The sequence below is a fragment of the Gobio gobio genome (assembly GCF_949357685.1).
Source record: "Gobio gobio genome assembly, chromosome: 25".
NCBI lineage: Eukaryota > Metazoa > Chordata > Actinopteri > Cypriniformes > Gobionidae > Gobio > Gobio gobio.
The window spans coordinates 31,229,966-31,253,228 of NC_137121.1; the positions used below are offsets into that span (position 1 = coordinate 31,229,966).

The 23,263-nt window shown below is 40.0% G+C and overlaps 1 protein-coding gene across 2 annotated transcripts in view; it reads left to right on the top strand.

The window, feature by feature from the left end:
- Nucleotides 1-8,601: 8,601 nt before the first annotated feature.
- The window catches only part of wwp2 (WW domain containing E3 ubiquitin protein ligase 2), an 83,543-nt gene continuing 68,881 nt past the window's right edge, over nt 8,602-23,263 (top strand). For both annotated transcript variants that reach the window (XM_079809681.1, XM_079809682.1), the window contains exons 1-5: nt 8,602-8,670; nt 9,354-9,448; nt 16,807-16,963; nt 19,408-19,529; nt 21,720-21,857. In XM_079809681.1, the coding sequence (XP_079665807.1) occupies nt 9,376-9,448; nt 16,807-16,963; nt 19,408-19,529; nt 21,720-21,857 (490 nt within the window). In that variant the 5' untranslated portion in view covers nt 8,602-8,670; nt 9,354-9,375. The remainder of the gene's footprint in view (nt 8,671-9,353; nt 9,449-16,806; nt 16,964-19,407; nt 19,530-21,719; nt 21,858-23,263) is intronic.

Genomic DNA, 23,263 nt, shown 5'->3' on the forward strand with positions numbered 1-23,263 from the left:
TGATGTAGCAGTGAGAGGGTTTCATTGACCCCGGGGTGGCCAGTGCCCAGTGACGTGTGGGAGGAGTGGATGAGAGGAGTGCGTCGTGAACGGGTGACAAACTGCAAGCCTGGGGGGCAACCCGGCGGAACGCTGGCGGAGGCATTGGCAGAGGGCAGGGTTTCTTCAGACCAGGTGATGGGGCCGACGAACAGTTGGGATAAAAGGGCTCAGACTCTTCGGATCTTTCTTTGGGGCTGTGGATGCGGGAAAGGGCGTCCGCCTTGATGTTCTTGGCGCCAGGTCGATAGGAGATGTTGAAATGGAATCGTGTGAAGAATAATGCCCATCTAGCTTGGTGGGGGTTCAGGCGTTTGGCCTCTCGGAGGTAACCCAGGTTCTTATGGTTGGTGAGTACTAGGAAGGGGTGTTTAGTGCCCTCTAGCCAGTGCCTCCACTCCTCCAGCGCTAGTTTGATGGTGAGGAGCTTGCGGTTGCCGATGTCGTAGTTAATCTCTGCCGGGTTGAGCTTGCGGGAGAAGAAGGCACATGGGTGGAGACGACTGGGGTTACCCTGCTGCTGAGAAAGGACCGCTCCCACTCCGGTGGTCGAGGCATCCACCTCCACAACGAAGGGCAGCTCTGGATCGGGGTGGACGAGGAGAGCGGTGGTGAAGGCGGTCTTGAGGGTTTGGAAGGCTTCAGTTGCGGATGGGGTCCAGGACAGAGACTTGGGCTTGTTTCGAAGGAGATTGGTGAGTGAACTTGAGATGGAACTGTAGTGTTGGACGAAAGGACGGTAGAAATTGGCGAAGCCGAGGAATCTTTGGAGCTCTTTGACTATGGAGGGGGTTGGCCAGGACCGTATGGCTTCCACCTTTCCCTCGTCCATCCGGATGCCACTGCGGTCGATGTTGTAACCGAGGAACTGCAATTAGGGCTGATGGAACGAGCATTTTTCGGCTTTGAGGAATAGCTGGAAGCTCCTCAGGCGTTGGAGGACCTCAGCAAAGTGGTGGCGATGTTCGGCCAGGCTCCGGGAGTAGATCAGAGAATGTGGGATGTGGAGTGGCGCTGCTCAGCGGCCGACACGCACGGCGGAGCTCTGTTTGTTTAAAGTGTGTTTGTTAGTTACTATCCGTCGTTTCTGTTTGTTAATTACGTGCCAGTGTCTAGTCCACACGTTTTGTTTGTCTCGAATATAAACGTCAGCAATCGGATGCAAACAATGGATTGTAACATGATTTACCTGGAACTCTGTCTGGCGATCACCCTACTCCTGACAAACGCCGAGCCATCCAGGATAACCTACGGCAGACATCAACTACTTCAGCTGGGCCTAACAACACAGCTGCAGTGGACACCTCCAACAGACTTTCCTTTGGAATGCCTACGTCCAACTGAACAGCGACTTGTCAGGATCAAGAGAAAGCGTGGTTCGAGAGGAGGAATTAAACGCCGAGTTCGGGCAAGGGGATCTAAACCACCACTACCAACAATAGTCCTCTCTAATGTGAGATCGCTAAGGAACAAGATAGATGAACTTCATGCATCCACGCAATACCTGTATGAATACAGAGATAGTTGTCTGCTATGCTTCAGTGAGACTTGGTTAAATCGAACAGTGACCGATGACAGCCTCTCCCTGCCTGGCTTTGGCACACCGTTAAGACTTGACAGAGAACGACAAGCCACCGGGAAATCGATTGGTGGAGGACTTTGCATGTACATTAACACCAAGTGGTGTAAACATTATATAATCAGACACACCTTCAATTCCCCACACCTAGAACTTCTGTCGGTTTCCCTTAGACCCACATATCTACCACGAGAGTTTGGGCAACTATTCGTGTGTCTAGTGTATATTCCTCCAGACGCAAACTACAAAGAGGCAGCAGATGAGATTTATCGCCACATACAAGAGCTTGAGGCGGTGTCCCCAGACACCCCCAAACTTATTCTGGGTGACTTTAATGGCTGCTCCTTGTCATCAGCACTACCCCACTATCAGCAATATGTGAAGTGCGCCACGCGTGGATCAAAAACAATTGATCTATGTTATGGCAACATAAAAAACGCATACAAAGCCATCAACAAACCACCAATAGGCGGGTCAGATCACAACACTGTCTTTTTACTGCCCTCGTACCGTCAAAAATTGAAAAGGGAAAAACCAAAATCTACATCAGTGAGGGTGTGGGAGGATGACAGTATGACAGCGCTGCAGGGCTGTTTTGACTGCATGGAGTGGAGTGTCTTTGACTGTGCGGACCTCAACAACCATGCGGATGTCATCACGTCTTATATTAACTTCTGCGTGGATAATGTGATCCTGACAAAACGTGTAAAACAGTTTGCTAATTCTAAACCTTGGATTACGACTGACATTAAGAAACTGTTGGCGGATAAAGAAAGAGCGTTTAAAGCAAATGACAGACGTGGGGGGAAGCTGATTCAGCGGGAAATACAGACCAAAATCAAACAGGGCAAGAGACAATATAAAGACAAAGTTGAACAACAACTCAAGGAAAACAACTCGCGCTTGGCGTGGAGGGGTATTAAAACTATTATCGGCCAAAATCAACACTCTAACACCCCGGTACATACAGTCGAGCAGGCGAATGCTCTGAATGATCACTTTGCGAGATGGGAGAGTGACGAGCCAGTCACTCCAATCAGCCTTAATGGAAGTGCTCCAAGCGCACCAATCACGGTAAGCTGTGAGGAAGTGGGGCGGATCTTCTCCCATATAAGGACAAGGAAAGCTGCTGGCCCTGACAGGCTGGAAGGCATCATCCTAAAGAGCTGCAAAGAACAACTGAGCCCGGTGTTCAGAGGACTGTTTCAGAAATCAATTGACACGCACACAATACCAGTGATATGGAAAACAGCGGAAATTGTACCACTTCCTAAGAAACCCAAACCAGTTGGACTAAATGACTTTAGACCAGTGGCACTCACTTCTGTTGCCATGAAGTGCTTTGAGCGGATCATTTTAACACGTCTTAAAATACAAACTCATGCACACATGGACACATTACAGTTTGCGTACAGAGAGAGGAGGGGAGTGGAAGATGCTATCACAACCCTCCTGAATGGAATTTATAAACATCTGGAAACACCTGCCTCTCATGTACGCATTCTGTTTGCAGACTTCTCTTCAGCTTTCAACACCATTCAGTCACACATGTTGATAGAGAAGCTGACCCAAATGGGTGTAAACCTCATTTTGGTGCAGTGGATTCAGAACTTTTTAACAGGCAGACAACAGTATGTGAGGGCGGGTTACAGTCATTCTAGAACCATCATTACAAACACGGGTGTGCCACAAGGATGTGTTTTATCACCATTGTTATTTATTTTATACACTAATGATTGTGTTAGCCACAACTCCAACTGCTCACTAATTAAGTTTGCAGATGATGCTGCACTAGTTGGTTTTTTAACAGACAGTGATCAAGACTACAGGTCTGAGGTTGACCATTTCCATGATTGGTGCAATCAAAATTCACTTATTTTAAACGTGTCTAAAACAAAAGAAATGGTGATTGATTTTAGGAAAAGGCCCCGTCCATTGCAACCTATCACTATTCATGGGACACTCATTGAGACAGTGGAGGAGTATAAGTATCTAGGCACTATTATTGATCACAAACTCACCTGGTCTTCTAACACATTGGCACGATACTTAAAAGCACAGCAAAGGCTTAATTTTTTAAGGAAATTGCGCAGTTTTAATGCAGACACCACAACTCTGACATTGTTTTATTTAACTTTTATTCAGAGTGTGGTGACTTTCGCCATCCAGTGCTGGGGGGGTGCTCTTTCTGTCCAAAACAGAAACATGCTGGACAGGGTGACTAAGATGGGCAGGAAGATCACTGGATCCGAAATAAAAAACATAACTATTCTCACCGAACAATATACCCTCAATCTAGCCCTGAGGATACTGGATGATCCATCCCACCCACTTTTTTCAGAGTTTTCCCCCCTGCCCTCTGGACGTAGATTCAGAATGCCCCGGACTAAAACCAAACGTGCCATTATATCTTTTGTGCCAAGGAGCATACAGTTACTGAACAAATCAAGCTCAGGCACACAGATATTTTAAATGTGCACCTTTTACCATTTATTATTTACTTAATTTTATGCATTTTTAGCTACTGGACTGATGCGCTGTCATTACTGTGTTGATCTTGTTGTTGTTGATGTCAATGTTCTGTATTCTTTACGTCCTCAATGCGGTTAGATGTTTGTTGTGTCTTTTCTTTACTATTTATCTATTGTTATTTATTGTTGTTTGTGCTTAAATGTTCAATGTGGCTCCACTGAGTGCAAGACAAATTCCCCTTGGGGCAATAAAGGTTCATTCATTCATTCATTCATTCAGGATATTGTCAATATAGACCAGTAAGAACTTGTAGAGACTCCTGGAGCACCTCATGGATAAAATCCTGGAATACGGAGTCCATAAGGCATCATGAGGTACTCGTAGTGGCCGGTGGGCGTGATGAAGGCGGTCTTCCTTGCGTCCCCCTCACGTATTCGGATGAGGTCAAACTTCGTGAGAGGAAGGGGATAACGGAATTTGATGGTTATGTTGTTGAGAGCACGGTAGTGACGGATTTATTGAGGATGCCGTGCCGATGAGGTAATTTCAGGAGGAGTCTAATTGACACGGCCTCTACAGACACTTCAGGGTCATGCGTTGGTCATGTCTGGGGGCGCAGGTCCACCATCTGATCTGGATACGGCCCGGATACGGCTGACTGCAGTAAACCTCGGGATAAAACAGAGAGACTAACATGAGTGAGAGTATCACACTTCTCCGGCTGCACACTCTAAGTCCCGAACAGGTTAACTGACCCACACGATATCATTGACGTGATGTGCAAATGAGCAGAAAAACCATGATCGCACATTTATTTTCATGCACCTTCTTCATATTCAACCACCAGAACTGTCTTTGGATGATACGTTTTTGTGGTTCCAGGGTGACCCGAAAGTAGGGATACATGGCTCCACTGCAACTCAGAGTGCACAGGATTACAGAAAAAACAGATGTTCAGGAAGGCAAAACATCAGGTTATCACTGCTTAACCGTCACTTCAATTCCCCAATGGACAGGTGCCATTATCCTGGATTTCAGCAGAAGGGTCTTGGGGTTGTTCCCTTACTCTGGTAGATGTCCATCCATCAAATTGTGGTAAATAGATGTTTGGCCTCATACCAATCAATGTTTCTACTCCTCAAGTGCCTGTTTCACAGTTTTCACAATCAGAGGTTTGTGAAGAATGCCATTTACGCGAAAATTAGCCTCTCTGTTTATCCCGAGGTTAACTGTAGTGAGCCAGATCCAAGCTGTATCCAGATCAGATGGTGGACCTGTGCCTAGACACGACCACAACACATCCCTGAAATGTCAGCAGAGATTGTGTCAACTAGACAGTCCTCTGTGAAGGCCTCATGGACACAACAGCCAGTAGCACTGATCCTCAACAAACCCATCTCCGGCGTGATGACTCCAATATTCAACCAGATGGAATTGGATAAATTCCCACTACAAAGTGGGCCAATTTAGTCCCAAGCAGTATTGAAATAGGACACTTATAAGTTTACTACTTGTGCATTGATATTAGTATACTTACTACATAAAGTATACTTAAAAATATACGGTAACTCTATTTTACAGTGTCCTTGTTACATGTACTTACTATAGTAATAGCATTAATTGCACTGCTCCGGGTGTGTGTGTGTTCACTACTGTGTGTGTGCACTTGGATGGGTTAAATGCAGAGCACAAATTCCAAGTTTGGGTCACCATACTTGGCCACACGTCACTTCACTTCACTCACTTCACTAAATTATGCACAATTACATGCAACTAACCCTCAACCAAATCCTAACCCTACCCTAACTTTATAATAAGTACATGTAGTGAATCAACATTACTCAGTACTTAAATATATAAATATATAAATACACTGTAACAATAACATCTTAAAATAAAGTGTAACAAAATATACTTGAACATTACTTACTTCAATGCAATAGTACCAAACTGCAGGGCTGCACACTTGCACAGCCATTTACAGTGCCGGCCAGCACTCTGCAGGACAGAGTTTATTGAGATTAAGGTTAGTGGTGGAATGGATATCGGCATTCAAGGTTAACCCTAGGCGTTTCTCAATGTCAAGGAAGGATCCTCGGAAGCCACAATCCAGAAAAAGCCAGAAAACAGCCGTCGAAGGGCTGTTCCAATGTCGAGGATCCTCGGAATTTCAACCAAGGTCTGAGTCCTTCGTTCGAAAAATATGCCAAATACAGTAAAGGATGCATACGAGTAGACTTCGCGCACTTAGCGCTCTCAAATCACCCACAATCCTATGTGCGCAGCTTTGCTATCTTGTTCAAAAAATACAAAATATCGGACGTTGGCGGAGTCGGAGCGTTAAAGGGGCAATATTTACGTCACCAAACATTTGTTATAACCATAGTAAATATAAGTAAAGTTTAACGTTTAAATGCCAGTACAAATGACTATCGTATTGATATTATACAAATTACGTTATTGATGGCTAACGGACCTTTTCACTGATGTAATGACGCAATGACGTGCACTTGCTAGCCTGTTCCATTTACCTGTTCTCCGAATGCTAAAGAGGAGCCTCGCCTAGCCTCTGAAGGAAGTGACTTGGAAGGACCAGTCCTGCAGAGGAAGTATCCTTGACATTGAGAAACACCTCCTGGCACTTATGTGGCCTTGCCTTTGGTAGGACCCTAGTTATAAAGCCTGCGCAAAAACGTATTGGGTTGGAGTAGTTTTTAAGCATCTTAACAGAAAATGAAGGGCCCAACAATTGCTTACTGTGCCCCTGGTGGAAGAAAAAACTGTCTGGTTACATGGTTTGTGTACAGTGTCATGTTATAATGATTAGTGTAAATGATTATTCCTACCTTACATGGACTGGACAGGTGCAGGTGGTCAGTGAAGAATCCTTTGACACAGTATGTGGACTTGTGCTTCTTTTTTTAAGTGATTCCTAAATGACTGGAATGATGCAAGCAGGTGTCAACGTATAGGGGAGACAAACTAATGTTAGTGGAGTGATAGTTATTTTTAAAATGCTGAGACTTTGTTCTGATTCTTGCAGACCTGACTCATGCAGTGAAATACAGTGTTGAGACATACCTGGCTATAGAGATCTTCATTCTACACTTGAACGGAGAGTGACAATGTTCCAATGTTTAGGAGCCACGACTAAATTAAATCAAATGAATATTTTTAAATAGACTGCAGCATTTATCATTTTGTCAGAACCTGTTATTTTGTTTAGGTGTCTATCTAGAATCATGCAACTCATACAGTTTCCAAATCATGATAGACATTTCTGAAAATCCAATAGCATTCCCCTTTCTTTATTTCTTTCTTTCTTTCTTTCTTTCTTTCTTTCTTTCTTTCTTTCTTTCTTTCTTTCTGTAAATGTCTAATATTTTACATGTTCTTGGGTCAACATGCAATGGTCTCGGTCTAGGGCTCTAGAAAATACATCGGTCTCGATCTGCTTTTCAGAGGGTCTGGTATTAGTCAGGGTCTTGGAGAATCTGGGTCCGTTTGCATAAACACAGGCACTATGTTAAGTCTTAAGAACTAGTCTGAGGGTAATCAGTCTTACTTTTTGGACTCAAATTAGACCAATCTTCAGTACCTGTTTAAGTAACTTACTAAAAAGTTATAACCAGTCTTAAAGAAAACAAATAAGATGACTAACTTGTAAGACTAGTCTAAGCAGTTTATGCATCTTGAAAGGCTACGTCTGTGAGAGTTAGTCAGGGGTTCATCCTACAACAAGAAAATTATCCTAGAAATGACCCTAGATCCTAGAACGCATACCTAGAAATAATGCTATGATGAGTGTGTTTGGCTGTTACAGTATGTGTTTTAACTCAAGTATACTGAACTGTGAAAAATTCAAAACATTTAGGTGTTCTAATCATATGTGACCCTGGACCACAAAACCAGCCATTAGTCATACGGGTATATTTGTGGCAATAGCCAACAATACATTGTCAAAATGATCCATTTTTCTTTTATGCCAAAAATCATTAGGATATTAAGTAAAGATCATGTTCCATCAAGATATTTTGTAAATTTCCTACAGTAAATATATATATATAAATATTATTAGTAGTAATGTGCATCGCTAAGGACTTAATTTGGACAACTTTAAAGGTGATTTTCTCTGAGGTGACACCCTCAGATTCCAGAATTTCAAATAGTTGTATCTCAGCTAAATATTGTCCTATCCCAACAAACCATACATCAATGGAAAACATACAATTATTTATTCAGCGTCCAGATTATGTATACATCTCAATTAAAAAAAAGTTGACCCTTATGACTGCTTTTGTGGTCCAGGGTCACAGTTGAACAGCCGTGTATGCCACAAATACAATTTGTAAACATTTGATCAAAAATCTATGAACATATATGAACCTGGTTTGGTAAAATCTTGAACATTTTACAGAAATTTACTTTATTTAATTTAGCAGAAAACGCACCCCTGCCACATTGATGCTATGGAGTAACCGGACCCATGATGCACCGCGGCGCTCGTCTGTGAGTCACATGACCATGACATTAAAGCGGAAATGACAGTTAGCGATTCACAGTCTCACAGCAGATAAAAGGTAGGGATCAAAACATTTATTTGTGTGTTATTGTTAACAGCAAACGTTTAAATTACACATAAACTCGCCCCCTTTAATATTCGTTCTTGACGATTTCAAGTACATTGTGACTTTTCTCTATAAATGATGTCCAGCTAGTCAAACAGCGTCACTATCGCATTAAACTTCAATTTATAAATGATTATACATCTTTATTTGCTGCAGAAAGGATATTCGGTTAAGTCTTTCTGATGTCTAACTTGGAGGCGAAAATAAATGTGGTTATAATCAGCCGAGCCTGCTGTATACCGCACCTTTGTAATAGTTAACGTTATATGATTTCTGTTTGTTTGTGTCTGATCATCAAAATCAGTTACTGACCTTTGAGTGTGTCAGACTCGGATATTCACTCATTTTATCATGACACTGTTATATAAATAATTTAATCTGCCTTTACTGTTGACGTTTTTTTAACGTTTACACAGTTTATGTAAAATCTTCCTGTATTAAACTGTAATGTGTGTGTGTGTGTGTGTGAGGTGCTTCAGATGATCACTGTGAGTTTTAATGATAGATGAAGCTCTCAGGAAACGCACACGTCATTGGTTTATTATCCTCTGATTATAATGTACAGTAGCTGAGTGAATATGAATGATGATGATGATGAAGATGGTTATGTGTGTGTGTGTGTGTGTGTGTTTCAGGGCTGTGATGTGATGTGATGTGATGATGGCAGCTGCCAGTGTGTCTCAGTTTGCCAACGTTCAGGCCACAGAGAAATCACAGTTGACCTTGAAAGGTAAGAAAATATGTTTTTTTTTTTTAAATCCAGCCCCATCTATCAGCACTGTGATTGATTGATCTGAAACTGATAATTTTGATGTGATTTATCAGCTCATATGACGCATCAACTTGCAGCATCAGAGCTTCGTGTGTTTTTGCACTTTGCGGGGTGTCCTCTAGAGGGTGATGTGTGCTGAATAATAACTTTATAACTCAACTATGAGCGTTCATGTCAGGACACATTTACTTCCATTTCCTGTTTGACAGAAAATTCTTTACAGGCATCAAAATTATAATTGCTTTTGTCACCTTGGAATCATAGTCATTGCCACTTATTAATTATTCATATAAATCTGTCTCTAAGCAGGAATATGTCTTGTACGCTGCCTGGAATTTTCATAAACGTTAACTGCTCTCGAGAAAAGTCATATAATAAAAGAAGCATGAAGCATGTTGAATTTATTATTGTGATGTTATCAGAGCCGGCCCTACCTAATACATGGGCACAGGGCTCTGGCCAATTTGCTGCCCTAGGCAAGATTTTACCTGGTGCCCCTTGTATCAAGGTTTAGCGCTACACGTTATCAGTCTAAGCTGTGGAAACAAATATTTTTGTTACACATTGATGTATTTTGTTTTTTATTATTTTTTGTTTTATATGTTGATTGTTTTTAAAATTTGACAGAGTCTTTAAAGGTGAACTATGTAGGATTTTTGCAGCAAAATATCCAGAAACCACTAGGCCAGTGTTATATATTTTGTTCAGTTGAGTACTTAGAATATCCCAAATGTTTCCAACCATTTGTAAATCGTGAGAAATTGCTATTTTAACCGAGGAACCGGGACGTGTGGGCTATGCGTGTGAGGGAGTCGCCTGTCGATTGCGTCATATCTGCGTCACCCTCGGTTTCCGGTTTTATTCAGTGAAACACTTTACACTCACTGCAGTGTGAACAAGTGTCACAGCAGCCGCCGAGCGAACGTCATAACTTCCTTTTCAACACACTCAGATATATCTAATACGATAAACAGAGTTGCGTTACCTCATATACTCATGACTGGAAAAGAGGAAGTGGCGCCGGCAACCGTGTCATAATAAAAGTCCCGCCGGCGACTATGCCATAATAACAGTCCCGCTCTTCAATCGCTCCTGCGGCCTTGCTCAGCTCCACAACACTCGGTCATGCTCTGCTTCAGACTACAGTGATGTTAATAATCGCATACATGAACATGATTTCTGCCCGAGTCCTATCCTGACTGTTTTCCACCGGCTGTGAGGTGAAGTCCCAAGATTCTGCGCTCAAACGTGGCTAGGGCTAAACGATTTTGGAAAAAAATCTAATTGCGATTTTTTTTTTTTTTAACCAATATTGCGATTGCGATTTAATATGCGATTATTTTTTAAACTCATTATCTTCTGTATTATTCAACAATACATTATTGTAATGGTGGAAATCTTTAATTGGTACCTCACAATCCGATTCCGATTCTGGGAGTCACGATCCGATTCCAAAACAATTCTTGAACTTTTTCCTTTTTAAGTTTTTAATAAAATAATAAGATTAATATTAATAATTAATATGTTTTTTATTGTGATATATGTAATTATAAGCTTTTTAAAATAACTACACATTATAACATTTTAATTAAAACAATTGCATGTTAATAATTTTAAATATATAAACTAATATAGCTGCAAAACATAAAGTAGTAAATCATAAAGAGAAACAAAAAAACATATTACAAGCAATGAACAAAGAGTGCTTTCAGTATTTAAGAGTGTCTGAACTGTGAGTGATTTTTCTCTTTCTCAGCTTTACTGTTGTTTGATTATTAATGATGACATCATAGACAGCGGGAGACCTGCATTCACACTAATGCGCAGATCTCTTTTGAAATATAAGATGTTTTTGCCCTGTCTGTTTAATTCATTAAGACATTACTGATGGTGTTAACATTAATTTTGCGTCATAAAAGCATTTTGAGACGCGCACAGACGCGTGCTCGCAAGCACTCTTCACAATGCGCCGCGTGAGCATTTGAAATGGAAAACCTGCTGTCAGTGAGTTTCTAACGACATGAATGAAGCCTTCGTTGAGCATTTGTAAGGAAAATACCGGCGGGCGAGAACACATCGTGACATCAGTTTCTCACAGCGCTTATCCTGTGCAAAGAAGCCTGCGAATTTCATTGCAATTCGCGCCGTCAACCTTTCCGAACGTTATGAAATATTATTTTATGGTTTGTGCGTGATTGTGTGTGTGTGTGTGTGTGTGTGTGTGTGAGAGAGAGATATAATGGAAGCAATCAGAATACGGGTGTTTCTAAAACACACGCAGCGCCACCGCGCACCTGCAGTTAAAATCTAAGCTCAGAATCGATCCAGAATCATTGGAGAGATGATAGTAGCCTATATGAACAACACCATATTAGATAGATCAAACACAAATAGTTTTTTTTTCTTTTAGGCCAGGCATATGATATGTGTAACGTGCCAAGTTGATGCTTCTTATGCAGACTTTACTCTCGCGTGTCACGTGACCAGACTGTAATCGCAGCCTTTGCGGTTAGGAAATCGCGTTATAGCATATCGCGATATTATCGCAAATGCAATTAATCGTTCAGCCCTAAACGTGGCGTCATCAAACTACGCCTTTGTTTTGAACAGGCGACCTCTAGTGGACGGAAAAGTTACATAGTGTAGCTTTAAAGGTGTACATCACACATAGTCTCTACCAATCTCATGTTAATCTTGAGTACAGAGAGTAGTATTGCATCCTTCATATCTCTGAAGAGTCTGTAGTTTTATTATATTTATAAAAGACAGATACGCTGTACCAATTCTTTCCAAAAAAAGCTGAACACACACACACACACACTGCAGTTTCACTCACCGCCTGCAATTTTGACTCATGACCGGGAACAAACAAACACGCGTGCAAAACTCCGTTGCTGCTCCGGATAAACAAACTGCATCCACTGTTGCCTTAACACTGGGTTATTTGGGAAGCTGAAGAAAGTTGTCTTTCCCTCTCAACCAAAAACACACTTCTTCAGTGACGACGGCTTCTGTGTGTGGGCTCATCCGGGAGAAGTGCCCATAAAAGGAATTCCACCCTTTATGATGTCATACAGGGCCATACTCAAAAAAACTTTCAGAAAATCCTGAAGGAGTGTATTTGGCACAGAAATACTGTCACACATCAAAACTAGTTTTTAAAAATGTTGTCCATGTTTAGCATGAGAATCCACGTCTTTAACAGTGTAAAGAAGTCAGAATGCATGAAATAGCATTAGACATCCCCTTTAATATAGTTTTGATTGATAAATTGATTATCACAGCCCATTCCACCCCGTCATTGTGTTCATGATATAAAAAAAGAGGCTGATGATGGTTAAACTATACAAAAATAGCACCTGCGCCACATTACAGCCTAAACACAAACAGCAAGAGTAATTGCATCTAGCATTCATGCACAAACTATTCATTGAGAACTAGCAAACGTGCTTGTTTTCCAATAGATGGCAGCAATCTTCCACTAAACAATGCACATTCATGTTTTCACCGTGAATGAAACTGAGAAACATGGATCTTCTTTAAAGGGATAGTTCACCCAAAATATTAAAATTACCCCATGATTTGCTCACCCTAAAGCAATCCTAGGTGTATATGACATTCTTCTTTCAGACGAATACAATTGGAGTTATAAACAAAAAATGTCCTGGCTCTTCCAAGCGAAAGAAAGGAGCAAGATAAGGGTGGTCTAAATGTTGAATTTGGATAAGATTTACATTTGTTGAAATAGTGGTTGCTGCTCATATCTTATCGGTTCAATTCAGCGTTTCAGGAATGCTGTTATTTGAAGATGCTGTGCTATTGAAACAACAGTGTCATCTTACAGTATATTGTGGCAATGAATGTGCTCAGGATGCGTATTGTGGGCTTTTTGGCACAGATTCAGTGAATAATTCTAGACGCCTTTTGTCTGAATTGTTCAGATGTTAGGTGAATGAAAATGTACATTCACACTCTGACAGTAGGTGGTGTTTATGAAACAGCAGAAAACCGGTGGTTATTCAATTACTCCTTGTGATGGAAGGACCTTGAAGTTGTTTTCCATCATGTGTTCTTACTGTTCCTATTAGGGTTGTAACAGTACACGTATTCATATCGAACCATTTCGGTACAGGGCTTTCGGTACGGTGCACGTGTGTACCGAACGCTTTCGAATGCAATCTTTAACAGTTAACAGTCAGCTTGTTTTAAACGCGGAACACACTTCAATCCGAGTTCCCACACGAACATATTAAAGGGTTAGTTCACCCAAAAAAGAAAATCCTGTCATTAATTACTGACCCTCATGTCGTTCGACACCCGTCAGACCTCCGTTCGTCTTCGGAACAGAAATGAAGATATTTTAGTTGAAATCTGATGGCTCTGAAAGGCCTCCATTGGCACAATAGCACGGTTCACTCTCAAGACCCTTAAAAGGTACTAAAGACGTCGTTACAAAGTCCATCTCACTACAGTGGTTCTAAAATAACTTTATGAATCGGCGAGAATAGTTTTTTGTGTGCAAAAAAACCCTAAATAACGACTTGCATAGTGATGACGATTTCAAAACACGGCATCATGAAGCTTCGAAGCGTTATGAATCAGTGAGTCGAATGAGCAGTTTGGATCGCCAAATTTCAGCAGTTTTGCGGTTTGACACGCGATCCGAATCATGATTCGACTCACTGATTCATAACGCTTCGAAGCTTCATGATGCCGTGTTTTGAAATCGTCATCATTATATAAGTCGTTATTTAGGGTTTTTTTGCACACAAAAACTATTCTCGCCGATTCATAAAGTTATTTTAGAACCACTGTAGTGAGATGGACTTTGTAACGACGTCTTTAGTAGCTTTTAAGGGTCTTGAGAGTGAACCGTGCCATTGAGCCAATGGAGGCCTTTCAGAGCCATCAGATTTCAACTAAAATATCTTCATTTGTGTTCTGAAGATGAACGGAGGTCTGACGGGTGTCGAACGACATGAGGGTAAGTAATTAATGACAGAATTTTCATTTTTGGGTTAACTAACCCTTTAAGTATTCAGTCCATGTTATCACTAAATTCATACGATAAATGCCGGGTGAACGCGATCGTCTGTGAACGCCATCATCTCTACCTAAAGAATAAAAATGAATTAATATCTTAAGGTATGTTGAGGATACATTGCAATTGACTGAAACGTATCATATGTCGTGTAATCGCTCAATCAGTGTTTCAACCGTGGAAAGAAATAAAACAGCTTGTAAACAATGTCACGTAGCATCACATTTACGTTACCTCGGGCAGTCATTCAGTGTTCACAGCTGTTAGCTCACTAGAGAAATCACTAGTGCATCACTGTTTGAAGAATTCATCTTCCAGAATCTAGCAGTACGTTTTGGGAGTTCATTTTAGTCCATCTCTGCAAAACGGACTTCAGGATGGACTAAAATGAACTCCCAAAACGTACTGCCAAATTAGGTAAAGAATCCTAAAATATGACCCCCACTAGATAAGAATCACAAGCTGAAGTGTTGTAAAATACATGAAGACTGTTTTTTATAGACTTTATCTGTCCATAAAGTCTATAAAAAAACCTTCTTCATGTATTTTACAACACTTCAGCTTATGATTCTTATCTAGTGGGGGTCATTTTTTAGGATTCTTTACCTAACTGAAGTCTCTGAGATCCTGACACCTTGCACTTCTGGAAACTCCAGGTAGGTTGCAGCTCTGGAAAATGGTGGCGCTGGAGACTAAAGGGTTCCTGATGGTTTCACACTTAATTCTTCACCTTAATTCTTAATTCTTTTGCAGTTAACAGGTGTCTTTTCTCCGCCACATGTTTTTGTCTGACCCTGCTGACCCAACGAGCATTTCACTGTCCAATGGTCATGCCTTAACTGCAATGTCTAGTATTGCATTAGTATTGCATCCTTCTCATGGGCATTTAATACTTTTTGACTTTTCAGAGTTAAATCTCTTTTTTGGCTCAATTTATCTGTAAAAGAAAACATGCCTAATAATTCTGCACACCTGAATATAAGGTGTTTTTCATTTCCAGCCTTCATGAGCAATTATATATCTCTTATACATTATTAAATACCAAATGAATAGTAGTTATTAGGATTACTGTGGTTTGGAATTGGTCAAATGTGCCTGAAAAAAAAAATATGATCAGAAAACCAACATGCCTAATAATTCTGCACACAGTGTAGGATGAATTGAGAGTGAGCAATTCATGGGATAATTTTCATTTTTGGGTGAACTATCCCTTTAAATACAAAAACTTTCCCACTTGATAATTAGAGCATACCATTTTTAATTAACTATTGCCTCACCATATGATTAATAAATAGATACACAAGATGATTAAGAACAAGAGTTAAATTTGTACACTTTTAGTACATAATAGTTCCATTTATTTAGACTGTCTTATTGATAACGCGTTTTATTTCTCTTAACCATATTTATTTGCACATCTGCTTGTAATAAAAAATGTTTTGGATGCCAACATTGACCCGTTTTTTACACATTGGTGTGATCTCCTTGTGACCGCTCTGCTCCCTATCACACCCCTGTACACAATGCAACTTTCTATATCTGACACCTGCATGTCACACAGAGGAAAGGATTTAAGCAGTATTTAAAATGTTTTCAAACAGCCATTTAGATTTTTGTATTTGCTATGGTGTATTTGCTAACACCAAATAATTCCAATAATAATTTTTTTCCAAACTTTTGTTTACACACATACATGTATACATATCAATCTGGGCTAAAACATGCCAGCACAGAAAAGGTCTATATATTGGTTGAAAATAATCTTATTCTTTATTATTGTTCTTTATAGTTGTGTACTTTCACACTCTAATCTGTTTGAAATATTTGTTTACTTTATACTTTTTTATTATTGTTTATTGTTCTATTGTATTTACATTGGTAGTTCACGCTACAATTTTTAAAATTATTTATCATTAGTTTATTATTTTTCTAGTATCTTTAAAGATAAATATTCTAAGTACACTGTACAATAAGGTGTCAGTGTAGGACGTATACGTTGTGTACTTTGGGGCATGGGAGTGGTTAGGTGAAACCGTACACGGGACCTATTTTGAAAATTTTCTTAGGGCCCCCAAAATGCCAGGGCCAACCCTGGATATGTTACTTACTCTGTTATTTCTGGTATGTTGTAAGTTTAATAACAGTGAATATGATATGAGATTTATGGCTCTGTAATGATTTGGTTCACAGTAGTTTAGAACTGAAGTGTGCTCTTTCTCATTGAAATTCTGCAAGCCTTCTATTCAAGTTCTGTTCTGTTCTGCTCATTTGACAGTGGTGTCCGCTAAGCCTCAGTCTCCTAAGCTCCCCAGTCGTCACTCTCGTCTGAGTTCATTTGTGGAAGTGACCGCTGATGGCCTGACCAGTGAAACGAAGAAAACAGGCAAACGCACCGGACACCTTGAGCTGCAGTGGAATGAAGACCTCACCCTGTAAGGCCTCACTTGACTGAGTTTATTTATTGGTTACTTTTTTCATTTCTCATTTAAGTATACATTTTTTTTAAATAACAAATAATTACTTAAGACCATTTAATTGCTGTAATCAGTAAAGTAAAGAAATCCTCTTTTCTGTGATGGCTGTCTTCCTTTCGGTTTATTTGTATTTACATCTCTTAAAATCTTTTCAAAAAAGCTCTTACAGTTTTAAGGGGCCGTGTTTAGCCATACTAAAGGTTCATTTATGAACTATATTCAATTATTAACTTAAGTGACATGTAAAGACCAAGTATGGTAACCCATACTCAGAATTTGTCCTCTGCATTTAACCTTTCCAAGTTGGTGCACAATGCACTGTCTGCACATACATTAAGAGTAGTGAGTAACACACACAGCCATTTTTTCTGTGGGAATAATTGGGGGTTAAGTGCTTTGTTCAAGGGCAGCTCAGTCATTTCCTGCCGGTATTGAGAATCCTACATTTGGGTTACCAGTCTGACTCTATATACTTAGGGGTGCAATGGTTCAGATTACACACGCTTTGGATCTCATCACGGTTTTAGGGTCCCGGTTTCGGTATATGCTATTGTAACCCAGAGTGTTCAGGGTGTATTTGGATATTTGTCAAATAAAACAAAAACAAAACAAGAACAAATAATCAAAGACTACAAGCAACAGCACAAATACATACAGTAGAGCAAAGATGCATATAAAATAAACAGTGCTTTTCAAGTTTTTCAGGTATCTAACAGTAGTTTTCAGGTACAGAAATTTAAATAAAGTAATCAAATATAAAATTACATTGTATATTATCATCTTCACTGTATGAATTAAATAAAGATTAATCATTATTGAAGTTACATTGTATATTATCATCTTCACTGTATGAATTAAAGGTCCCGTTTTTCGCGTTTTTTTGAAGCTTTGATTGTGTTTACAGTGTGCAATATAACATGTGTTCATGTTTCACGTGTAAAAAAACACAGTATTTTTCACACAATTTACTTATCTGTATACCACTGTTTTCACTGTCCTCAAAACGGCTTGAAAGATTTCCCTGTTCTATGAAGTCCCTCCTTCAGAACGAGTAACGAGTTCTGATTGTGCCAGCGGTTCCCGTGTTGTGATTCGACAGCAGCTTAGCGCACGCAGAGCGCACGTTACCGGAAAGGTCACGCCTCTTACCATAACGGGGATGCATGCGCTCAATGATCTCTAAGTACAGCGTCCCTGGGAAAGCCAAACAAAGGTGACTTGACTCCGGGATGAAAATAACAGCGTCTCGACGACATGGCGACAAACACTATACAAACGCAACAATTCCTCTTCTCCACGCGGGAGCAACAAGACCACGCCCCCTTTTTTGCGTATTCTTGTGGGCGGAGGTTAGTCGACAAACTGCTCTACTGACGTAATTAAAGCAGGATGTACAGGGATGTAGTCCAAACCGGCCTTTCGCTGTAGGCTTTGAAAGGGAACTTCTGTTAAATAAAATATCTCGCTTGGCATTGAACTTTGAGCTTTATAATTTTACAGGTATTATTTGTGCTCTAACAGCAACATTACACACTAACTAAAGTTTGAAAAATGGGATCACGAAGAACAGGACCTTTAAATAAAGATTAATCATTATTGTAGTTACAAAAGTTATTGCTCTTGAATGTCTAAATTGGCAAGGCTTAAATGAGTTTAGTTTAAACACAACGTGTGCTGTTCAGGTGTCACCTGTGCTCGCCGCTGTCAACACCCGGCTGATGACGGCGTAATCATCATGAATCATGATCGAGCAGATGGGACTTGCATATAAGAGTGACTGTTTTGTCCAAGCTTTTTGATCATCACTGTTGTAATGTATTGGGAAGTCTGTCTGTCTTAACCGTTGTTATTTTCAACAAACCATATTATAAATGTGCAAGTGCATCCCGAACCGTGGGTGGAGAACGGTACGGTTCGATTTTTTACAGAGAACCGTTACACCCCTAATATATAAATACTTGTCCGGGACAAGTGGGTTTTTTAACGGGCAAGTTAAAAATAATTTTACTTGCCCGACCGGACAATTAACCCGATTAAAACGTCAATAACAAAAAATAACTAGGGAATCACCAAAACACGAGAGTGATTCTGCATTTATGTTGTGCAAGTGGCAATTGATGGTGAATAATATTATAAATAATGTACAGATGGTAACAAGGTTGTGCTGTTGAGGCTCATGCAGCCTCATGAGGAGAAATGAAAACAAATGAGCGCTGCTCAAAGAAACTCTGTAACATACTGCGGTAAAAATTCAAAACACACAAAATCGTTTTTTTCTGGACAAGCTAATTTTTACTGGGACAAGTGAATGATCAATTTACTTGTCCGAAGGACAAGCACATGAAAAGGCTTCATGCTGAGCCCTGGTATTTATTCATTTATTTATTTATTTATTTTTACAGAAACGTGACTCCTCAGAGTCGTTTGGATCTGAAGTTGTGGAGTTGTCACACTTTGAGGAAGGAACTTTTGGGCAGTGCTACCATTGACTTACTGGACACTCTACGAACACATGATGGCAAGAGTAAGTTGTCTTTACAATACAAAATCATGATAAATATGTGGAAACAACAAAGACAGTATTTTAAATATTTATTTAATGCCATCTTTTTTCACTAAGTATTATGAATGAAGGCCAGGATTACTAATAACAAGACTGATGCTTTTATTTAAAGGGATAGTTCACCCAAAAATGAAAATTAGCCCATGATTTACTCACACTCAAGTCATCCTAGGTGTAATAAAATCGGAGTTATATTAAAAATGTCCTGGCTCTTCCAAGCTTTATAATGACGGTGAATTGTTGGGTCATTTTTGAAGTCCATAAAAGTGCATCTATCCATCATATAACTGCTCCACACAGCTCCGGGGAGTTAATAAAGGCCTTCTGAAGCGAAGTGGCGTGTTTGTGTAAGAAAAATATCCATATTTAAAACTTTATAGACTAAAATAACTAGCTTCCGGGAGCCAGCGGTACGCAAGTGAAAGAGTAAAAAGTTACGGTGAAAGAGTAACCCCTGACCCTTGACGCATGCATATGGAATTTTTAAAGAGAAATGGCGAAGGATTTTAAAATAAGAGAACAGGGCTTGGGTTTGTTGCCCATCCACGAGAGGCGTCAAAGCTTGTGATGCTTCTATACATCGCGTCAGGGGTTACTCTTTCTTCGTAAAGTTGACTTGCGTACCGCTGACTGCCGGAAGCTAGTCATTTTAGTCTATAAAGTCTACAAAATATGGATATTTTTCTTACACAAACAGGCCACTTTGCTTCAGAAGGCCTTTATTACCCCCCCGGAGCTGTGTGGAGCAGTTGTATGATGGATAGATGCACTTTTATGGACTTCAAAAATGACTATGCCAGGACATGTACACCTAGGGTGGCTTGAGGGTGAGTAAATTATGGGGTAATTTTAATTTTTGGGTGAAGTAACCCTTTAACAGATTTTTTTTTAAATTTCTGGGGATAAAGTTTGAAATTATAGCCATTCAACATTATAGTTGAAAGCCAACAAATTCTGCATTAATTGTGGTAATTATTTTAAACAGTTTAAACTTTTAAATAGTAAATATTAATATAACTCAAGTATTTTTTTCTCAGCCCTAATATTAAGGTTAAAAGCAATGCTGATCACCCCAGACCTGTCAATAACTCCCTGTAACTGACATTAAAAAGTCTTATTTTTACAGTTTAAAATATAAAGCTAGAATGTCTCTGATTTTTAAAAATAAATCTGTGAAGTCACCTTTATTTATATAGCGCTTTATACAATATAGATTATTTCAAAGCACCTTTACAGTGTTAACAGGAAAGTTATGTATTTCGGCTGAAGTCAGTTCAGTGATCAATAATATTGTTGAATATTAAGTGTCCCCAACTGAGCCCTGTAATTAATACTTTTGCATTTATGATTTTTTTGACACTACTGGCCAAAAGATTTTGAATAGGTCTGCATGAATTCCTTTCAGCTCAGTGCAGTGTTTTTCCTGAACATTTGAGGTTTGACTTTCAGCAGAGTCACTCCACAATGTTAGTCCTATTTTTTTTGGTGGTATTGTTGTTTCTGAGTCAGCTGTGTGCTTCACATTGTTTAGAAAAAAAATCTTGAACTTTTGTCTTTCTGGTGGAAGACAGCTGGGTTTGCAAAAAACGATAATACGTAGATCCACAGTTTCTGTCAAACGTGCAGAGAAGCAGCCCATGCTATGATTTATCAAGACTATCACAAGTGATATTTACTACGTTTACAAGACAGGATATTCTTCAAAGATCTCCTTTATTGTTGCACAGAAGAAATTTGTACAAGTTTAGGATGACATGAGGGTAAATGATGACAGAGTTTTAATTTTGATCAGTTCTTTTACTGACTATACTGTTTATATATTTGCTGTTATATAAGGTTCTGCCATCAGTTATGTTAGGACACGTTCTACATATCACAGTGTCAGAAATAAATTATTTCTATAAATCAAAGATATGTGAGACTAATGTGGGATAGAATGAAATCTCAATGAACAGCAGAGCACTCCCCTTTTAAACCAGTTTCACTTCTTCCCTCCTATTTCAAAACACAAAATATGAGCCAGTGAGTGTTTTGCCAAAACAATGAATCGGTCAAATAAAATGTCATGAATGTAAATGAAATTTAGGTTTCATAAAAATGAAAAAACAAATGTATCTAGTAGCCCTCTCTCTCTTTCTCTTTGACTGGCAGTGGAGAATGTTCAGCTCAGTCTGGTTCTACAGACCGAGAACAAAGGCTCAGTTGTAGCAGGAGGTGAGCTCAACGTCTGTCTGGACGGCCTGGTTGTTGATCTAGGATCGCTGCCCAATGGCAATGCTGCGCCAGACAGTAAGTCCTGTTCACAGACACACATGCACACTTCATAGAAAACACTCGTAGAACACACAGAACACATGAACAACTGCACATTCATGAGTTTGCAAAGCCTTGGCTGTGACTCCACCTAAACTAAATGCAGGAATAGAGGAGGTTGTGGTGAGAGGGGTTGGAATGGAAAGAGTCGAGTTTGACCAGAAGAGACCCAGCGGAAACTCACAAGAGAGCTTTTCTCCTCTGTGTACTCACAACTGACAAACAGAGCCCAGGAGGTCAGTGGGTCTATTGACCACTCACAAGTGTAATGTGTTCGGACTCATACACATTCATTTTTGACTGGGAGTAAATTAAGTTGCTTTGGAAAGCACAAAGCAGTCATGTGTCAGTTACACAGTGCACAGGTACTACATTGATTCTGTTACTGTAAAAAGAGTGGTATGTGGTGAGTTTACATTTACATTTACGCATTTGCATTTGCCTTTTATCCAAAGTGACTTATGTTGCATTCAAGGTACACATTTACATTTGATCAGTTTTTGATTTGCCTGGAATTTAACCCTTAACATTGCTAGTGCCACGCTCTACTGTTTGAGCTGTAGGAAACTGAGTCTAGTTACTAAATGACCATCTCTAGCTTGTAAAAAGTTTCATACTCTGAAGCATATGGTGTGTGCTGCAATGTCAACATAAACTATATTGCCAAAAGTTTTGGGACGCCTGCCTTTACAAGCACATTAACTTTAATGACATCCCATTCTTAATCCGTAGGGTTTAATATGAAGTTGCCCCACCTTTTGCAGCTATAACAGCTTCAACTCTTCCGGGAAGGCTTTCCACAAGGTTTAGGAGTGTATTTTGTATTTTATAATGTCATTTATGGGAAATTTTGACCATTCTTCTAGAATCACATTTGTGAGGTCAGGCACTGATGTTGGACGAGAAGTCCTGGCTCGCAGTCTCCGCTCTAATTCATCCCAAAGGTGTTCTATCGGGTTGAGGTCAGGACTCTGTGCAGGCCAGTCAAGTTCCTCCACACCAAACTCGCTCATCCGTGTCTTTATGGACCTTGCTTTGTGCACTGGTGCGAAGTCATGTTGGAACATGAAGGGGCCATCCCCAAACTGTTCCCATAAAGTTGGTAGCTTGAAATTGTCCAAAATGTCTTGGTATGCTGAAGCATTAAGCTTTCCTTTCACTGGAACTAAGGGGCCAAGCCCAACCCTGCAGACCCCGTTCTGTGATTTTATGTGGCCTACCACTTCATGGCTGAGTTGCTGTTTTTCCCAATTGCTTTCACTTTGTTATAACACCACTAACAGTTGACCGTGGAATATTTAATAGTGAGGAAATTTCACGAATGTACTTATTGCACAGGTGGCAACCTCTCACGGTACCACGCTTGAATTCACTGAGCTCCT